Source organism: Eleginops maclovinus, chromosome 11, assembly GCF_036324505.1.
Source record: "Eleginops maclovinus isolate JMC-PN-2008 ecotype Puerto Natales chromosome 11, JC_Emac_rtc_rv5, whole genome shotgun sequence".
Taxonomy (NCBI): domain Eukaryota; kingdom Metazoa; phylum Chordata; class Actinopteri; order Perciformes; family Eleginopidae; genus Eleginops; species Eleginops maclovinus.
This window is the reverse complement of record NC_086359.1, coordinates 8,830,911-8,838,732: the sequence shown is the minus strand read 5'-3', so window position 1 is coordinate 8,838,732 and position 7,822 is coordinate 8,830,911. Positions and strand designations below refer to the sequence as shown.

The 7,822-nt window shown below is 36.9% G+C and overlaps 1 protein-coding gene across 1 annotated transcript; it reads left to right on the top strand.

Annotated features, from left to right (window-relative positions):
• The first annotated feature begins 821 nt into the window (after positions 1 to 821).
• Positions 822 to 3,278, top strand: LOC134872015 (uncharacterized). Its single transcript, XM_063895076.1, has 5 exons — positions 822 to 968; positions 1,371 to 1,661; positions 2,088 to 2,348; positions 2,492 to 2,634; positions 2,810 to 3,278. Exons 1-5 carry the CDS (start codon positions 860 to 862, stop codon positions 3,155 to 3,157), a joined length of 1,152 nt encoding a protein of 383 aa, XP_063751146.1. The 5' UTR covers positions 822 to 859; the 3' UTR covers positions 3,158 to 3,278.
• Positions 3,279 to 7,822: the final 4,544 nt, after the last annotated feature.

The following is a 7,822-nucleotide window of genomic DNA, read 5'->3' as shown; positions in this document are numbered from 1 at the left end:
TTTCAACAAGATTTAATTTCACATTCAACAACTCTTTTCAGTTTGGGAACAGACATGTAAGTTAACCTTTGTTTTTCGCACTGTACCACAGCTACATGCATATCTGTAGTAGGCCTACTAGAGGCCACTACATCACTTTGGTTGTTTGAGTATGCGAGATATCAGTGGTGTAAAGTACATTTACTCCAAGTACTGCACTGAGGTACAAGAGAGATTTGTACTTTACCTGATTATTTAATTTTTGTGCTACTTTGTACTTATAGCCCGCTTCAATTCAGAGGTAAACGGTGTACTTTAAATGCACTACATTTATTGACCTTTAGTTACTTTTTAAGCTAGTTGCACCGTTACCAGCTTTGATAACACTTTAATGCACCAATAATTATAATCAAATCATATAATATATTATTATTCTGAAATTAGTACTTTAACTTTTGGGACTGGAAGTAGATTTTAATGTTAATACTTTTACTTGACTAATATATTGAACACAGGACTTTTACTTGTGACAAAGTATTCCTACACTCTGGTACTTCTATTTTAATTATGTACATCTGAGTACTTTTCCCACCTTTGCCAGATTGTTAGGTTTGAATAATGTTTCGTCTAAAAATCTACACTCATTTTGACACAAAAGCAACAATTCCTTTTAGACTATTTCACACTTGTGAAGTTTGTTGATAGTGAAGTGTTCTTTAGTTTTTTCCATTGATATGTTTGAGTCATAATACTGCTTTTGTTGGGTTAGGTTTTTTAAAGGAAAATACATTACTTTGAAGTGTATTGCTTGAGTTGTAACCAAATAGATCTTATTGAAGTAGGTTGGTGTTTGCCATTTCCTGCCATCTCTGTTGCGTTCATGCTCTGTGCACTTTGGTCTGCAACTGTCAAAGGTTTCAGGAACATTTACTGCAAACAATCAAGTGGATTAAAAATGCTTCTGCTTCTATGTTGTTGGATTATTGCAGGTAAGACAAATACTATTAAACTATACTTTTACTATTTGCATATTTAATGTCGGACACATGAACCATTTAAATGTTGTTTTTTTAAATCAAGAAACATGCTGTAACGCCTTGTGAAAAGCAGTAACATCTTATTGAACTTATGCAGACTTATTTTCTTTTTCATTAATGTATTACATTTGAACAGTTCATCAAACTGCTGTTTCTGAGGTTATTCAAATGAGTTTTCTAGTTAAAACAAATAGATGTATTACGAAACCATTTTTTCATATGATTTTTAAGCTTTAACAGATTTTATTTTTACATTATGCAATGTGTCTTTGGTTATGCGTAACATATCTTTTAGGTTTTTGGCTGTAATGAAATTAAAGACAATTTATGATTTTATGTAATGTTTCCTTTCAGGGATTAGAGCGGAGATCACACCAGCGATGCACTACCGTGAGAAACACGGCTCAATATGTCTACACATAAAATCACCAAAACACACACATCCTGAGTGGCTTTTTGAAAAGGACATTATTGCTATTAGTAAGATCGTCACCGCCAAGTTCAAGGGCAAAGTGCGTTATTATCCAAACAACTCGTCCTTGTGTATCACCGAGCTCAATGAGACAGACAGCGGCCTCTATACCTTTTCTTTTGTTAATTCTAATCAAAAAAGATCAATTGAGACCCACACACTGCATGTTGAAGGTAAGTTCTTAACATTCTGTTGACTTTAGTTGGTTATATGGACTTAAAATGTCGTTATTTAACATTACAATACGCGTCTTAAGGATACATTTGTTCCTTCAAGACTGGCTTTAAGACTTTTTTCAATCAACTTTGACCTATATTTATCACCCGCCCCGTTTTAAATGCATTTGCCATTTTGTCTTTAGATTTAAAAAAAATCTACAGTCAAGTTAACAAATAAATATTGAATGAAGAACCAAGTACAACAAACGATATGACTTTGACAATTTTTGCATCCTGTTGCCTTTCTACCTCCCTGTGTATTGTAAAAGTAGAATTATTACGTGGATATTCTGTTTAGTGAATGTGCACTTCTTATTGTAAACATTATATTGAAATTCTTACCAGCAACAAATGATCTAATGCCTTTTCATTTGTTTCCAGAAACTGTTCCCACGCCTTTCATTCAGTTGTCCAAGCAATCCTTAAACCTGTCTGTTGAAACCTGCAACACCGCAGTCAACTGCTCTGTCCAGGATGACTGGTTGTGTTCTGTGTGTGACATCAACAGTTGCATAACATCTCAGAGATCATTATTCAGCAAGGTCAACATCACCATCTTCCTCCACCACAACACATCTATTGTCTGCAGTGGCAACAACAATGTCAGCAAGAGCAATGTTTCTGCAAGCATAGAGGGAATGTGTACGTATTTGGTTATTATTTATTAGTTAATCACACACCTAAACGTTGAATCCAGAAAATAAGTCTTTCTTTCTTGGACATTTGTGGGCCTCCCCTGGTCAATTTAATAAGTCAGTTTATAATGTGTTTCTATGTCTTTCCAGGCTTAGGAACACCACCTCCTGAATCTCCACCTAAACATGAACTTTATGTAATAGTAATAGGTATTACATTTTGTGTATGCCTCTGTACCTTTGCTGTCTGGGTGGCTAAAATGCTCTTTCCAACGGAGTATAATCTTAATCAGGTAAGATTGATTTGCTTATTTATCTGGGGATGTAAAGAATACGGTTTATTCCATTTGAGTCAAATGTTTCCAGGTCATTGCCGCTAAAACCTTTCTCTAAATTTCTCAAGTTATAGGGTTTTCAGGTGCTAAAATGTACTAAAAAACACATTTTACTGCTTTTTTTTCCTATCAGACATCTCCTGCTCTGACAATACAGCCAGCAGTGGTACAGCAACACTCTGCGCAGAGAGTCTCTTCCTCTTCTTCGAGTCAAGCTGAGGCCTTTTATGAAAACGTGGATGCTGGATTGCCCTGTCAGAGCCCAAACATCAGCTCAACAGATGAGCCGGGGTCTAAGAAAGATGTGAATACCCTCTACAGCGTTTTACAGACAAATCACAAGACTTCCCATCAAGGCAAAAATGAAAGCAGTGAAGAAACTAAAGGACATCAGGTCACACAGGAGCAACCTGTGCAAGTCGACACGGTGTACAGTCTGTTGCAAAAGCCAAGAAATGTGAAGTCACAGCACCACCAATAGGTCAGACAAGATTTTCAGAATGCCCAAAAACTGGAGGATATATCTTTTGTACAGTGTGTTTTCTTTCTTTCTGAGCTTTATGTTTAGCCTTTTGTTTTAGTAAAACGGCAACCTTAAATAACGTGAATGACTATTTGTCTTTTCTTCCATAACACAAATTATGCTCATGTGCTCGTCACAAATATTTACACGTGCATAAGTAGTATCAGTTTTACATACTTTGTGATGAAACAATGCATTAAAGCCTAATGATTTAAAAAAAAAAGCAGAACATATTTAATTTCAGCGGTGGACCATAGCTTGCATTTTAAATATTATGTATTTTCTTGCAGGACTAACGGCGGAGCATTTCATGTAATTTCCAAAGTTAAAGACACAGGGATCCTACGTGGTTCATTTACACAGAGCATTGCAATATCCTGTATGCATAGGGTTATAAGAGCAGAAGCTATTGGACTCACAACAGCAGACATTGTATTGAGGATATTTTGTTTTACCTGCTATACTCCAGTTACTGTGGAGCTAAAAGAGAAGTTCTCCCCTAAATGACCACAAGGGGGTGTCTACTACTACTTTGTCTTATACCTAAAAAAAAAAAGTACACTTTTTTTTAACGTCTGGGACCAGGGCTGGATGCCATGTGAATGTGACTCCCTAACTAATCATCTAATCTAATATTCTTGCAGTAGCGATGTGTTACAACACACAATTGTACAGTGAATGAGTCTTACTAGATGCTACCACAGGGTGCCAACAAATGATCTGATGCCTTTCATTTATCTGCAGAAGCCAAGTCATCTGAAGTCTCAGCAGCACCAGTACAATGACAGAACTGAAACGTTGACTATAATTAAGTCTATTAGGTCAACAACTTTATGTTGAAAGCAATAATATTAAGTTGAACCTAATATTTTGTATTTAAACTTCATATCATTGCTTTTAACCAACCTGATACAGGTATGTGAAATCTGTTGACATAATACATTGAATTAAAGTCACCGTTTCAGGTTTTTCAGTGAAGGTCAAACAAGATTTCAAGCATCCAAAGGAACTGAAGCACACACCTTTTTTTTTTGAACTCCTTTTTATTTTATTTCCACATCAGTCGTGCAGTGCATCAAAACAAAATCTTATATGACAAAGTTGAAAAACATACAAAAAGGTCATACAGTCATACAAGGTGGAGATACAACACAATAGGGGTCCAGTTATTGAGGAATGCTTCTGACTTAAGATGTAAAACTGCAGTGGTATATTCCATGTGATAAACCTCTTGGACTCTATCCCTCCATTGAACTATTGTGGGGGGCTGTGGCTTCAACCAGGAGGCCGTTATTTGCATTAGCAGAAGTGTCCTTAACAATTTTGTGTGGCTATCTTCCAGGAAGTCCTCAGGCACTATGCCCAATACAAAATGCATCGGTTCCATCGGCAGGTCTATAGACAAGCACTGCTTTATTTGTCTTTGTATGTTTTTCCAATATTCCAATACTTTTGGGCAATCCCAGAATATATGCGTGTGGTCCCCTGGTAAGCCACAACCCCTCCAACACTCAGGCGAAGCACTACTCCTCCTTGATATAACAAGTGGTGTTCTAAAATACCTCATCCTCAGCTTCCAGCCATATTCCCTCCAACTGGGGCTATTTGTGACTTTATGACCCTGTTCAAATGAAGTTTCCCACTGTGTGTCAGATATTATTGCATTCATCTCCAATTCCCACTTTTCTTTAATATCCAAATGATTCTCTCCCAGATCCTCTTGTAGTGCCTTATATAAATATGATATCATTTTTTGTGTCACTGTTCCCTGTATAGTTGAAATGAAAATATGCTCTATTTTAGATGGTGGGGAACAAAGCTTTTCCCATTCTTAATGTTTCTTTAGATCGTCCCTTATTTGTAAGAACCTAAAGAAGTCTTCATTTGCTAAATCCCACTTTTCTTTAATTTGTTCAAATGACTTTAATACAGTTCCCTCAAATAGCTGGTCCAAGACTTCTAATCCCTTATCTTTCCATCTTTCAAAACCCCTATCTAGTCTTGCTGGAATGAATTCTATATTATTAGCTATGCTTATGGCTCTAGATATGGTCAAAGGTGATTGTATTTTTTTTCTTACAGTAGACCATACTCTCAGAGTATTTTTAACCCATATGTTTGTGAGCTTTTTCACCCTTTCGGTGTCTAAGTTAAGGAATGGGAGTGAGTTCAGTGGAACATCTAGACATTCAGACCATGTTCCATTCCTACCCAAACAGTATCCCTTTCTTGAGATACCCAGGAAACAATGGATCGTAATTGGGCTGCCCAGTAATATTGCTTCAGATTAGGTAAATTCAGACCTCCGTTGATTTTTGTACATAGTAATCTTCTGAGTTTAAGTCTAGGGGGTTTGCTTTGCCATATGAATTTAGAAAACCATTTTTCTATAGTGGTGAAGGTAGGTGAGGGGACAAGAATAGGCAAAGATTGGAAAAGGAAAAGCAGTCTGGGGAGAATGTTCATTCGAATAGTCTCCACTCTTCCCATCAAAGAAAGTGGTAATGATTCCCATTTTATAAGAGCTGCTTTTATACATTTCATCAGCTTCCCATAATTGGCTGTGAACAATTTTGATAGATCTGTAGTTAGAATTATTCCAAGGTATCTGAATCTTTGTGACCAGCGAAAGTGAAGTCGTCCTGTTAGTTGTATAGGCCACTGTCCCTTTAACATCATAGCCTCAGACTTAGATTCGTTAATCTGATATCCAGAGAGTTCACCGTACTCGTTAAGAGTGTTCATTAGAGCAGGTACAGAAATAGTAGGGTCACTCACATAAGTCAAAATGTCGCCCGCATATAGTGATATTTTATGTTCTGTATTTCCCATATCCATTATCCCTTTTATTTTCTCATTTTGTCTTATGGATGCTGCCAAGGGCTCAATGTTTATGGCAAAAAGTAAGGGACTAAGACAATCTCCCTGCCTCACTCCTCGCTGCAGGTCGAAAAACTCTGAGCAGCATCCATTCACTCTGACTCTTGCTTTAGGCTGTTTATAAATAGTTGTTACCCACCCTATAAATTCTGAATGAAAGCCCATCCCAGACAATGTTTTAAACTCCCATTTCACTAACTCAAGATATTCTTTAAAATGTTGCCTCAGCTCCCCAACAATTCCAGTGTTATTCAGTATAGATACATTCATTCTCCAATACTTGAAAAATGATTGCGTTCCTAAGTGTAGTGTCAACATGACTGGAGCATGGTCACTTATGGTTATAGGTTCAACATGACAATCAATTACCTTATACATATATTGTGGGGGAATACAGAAAAAGTCAATTCTAGAATAACTACCATGGACATTGGAGAAGAAACTGAAGTCTTTCCCCTTGGGGTTTTTAACTCTCCATGGGTCTACAAGACCCAATTCAGAAATACAATTATTTAACATGAAGCACACACCTTTTGTTCAGTGGATTTGTTTTTATTCAGATTTTTTGGCTCTTTTTTATTAATAAAAGTAAAAAATTAACTTGTATTTTCTTATTATCTCATCTTTAATAACACAAACGTTCTGTATTGTGTGAAGCAGATGAACCAACATATCTGAAACACGGTGGAATTACTCAAACGCTCGTCCCCAATAGAAAAACAACAACCCCATAAGTATTACCGTTATTACAGAAGGTGCTTTCAATGCAATCAAAGCCCGTCCAGGAAGAAAACCAGAACCTTTTATATTTTGCAAACATAAAACCCTTTATGCACTTCATATATTACATGATTTCTGCGAGGACTTCATTATCTTATGTGGTTTCAAAATGTGAATATACCTACCTGTGTTCCTACATTCTCCGTGGGTAAACAAACACTATGCTGTATGTAGAGAGATCTCTAGTCCAGTTAATGTGAGTATGTTCTACTGAGGATATGTAGTTTACTCCTCCAGTCACTGTGCAGTTATAGTAGCAGCTTTCCTTCGATATACGACCACAAGGTGTTGTCCAACTACTTCATCTCATACTCTACCTGCACTACACAAACAGTACTTCTGAGGTCTGGCACCAGGGTCTGATGCCATGTAAATGTGACTCCCTAACTAATCAATACACTTCCTTATCTTTGCACTGATGCATGGAAGTGGAAGCTTTCAATTTTGACTACCAGCCACATTTGAAACTACACAGCTACTGAAGTGTTGTGGTATTTATTTATTTTGATCATATTTCTTTGTTGTTTTGATCCAATTATGCGCTTACACAAGATTGAAATGATTGCTTCATTACGAATGATATAGATAATGAATGATGCCCCCTTAAAGTAGATAGAGTCTATCTAAAAGAGGGGGCAGGACATTGTCTCTCTTCACATTCACTTCTGGTTAAGAGACTATGAGAGACTTCCTGTGGGTGAGGTTGTTTCTAAACTTATACTTTAAGTCCTCCATAACTCTCCAACACTGCAGTTCAACTATTTGGTTAAAGCTGTTCAACACACACATGTTCATATGAAATATTGGTGAGAGGGCCCGTGCATTATAAAGTGAGTATGACGCATTCAATTTGATCACTTTATTTCTTCTATTGAGAACACTTTGTGACTTCATGCAGCAGTCTTTATATCAGCATCAATCATTACTGACCATGTGTGCAGAGGCACGAGCCGACAGGAGCGT

Coding starts and splice junctions, on each gene's coding strand:
- LOC134872015 (XM_063895076.1), top strand. CDS start 860: ATGCTCTGTGCACTTTGGTCTGCAACTGTCAAAGGTTTCAGGAACATT. Junction 2,349..2,491: donor TGCAAGCATAGAGGGAATGT/GTACGTATTTGG, acceptor ATGTCTTTCCAG/GCTTAGGAACACCACCTCCT. Junction 2,635..2,809: donor CGGAGTATAATCTTAATCAG/GTAAGATTGATT, acceptor TTTTCCTATCAG/ACATCTCCTGCTCTGACAAT.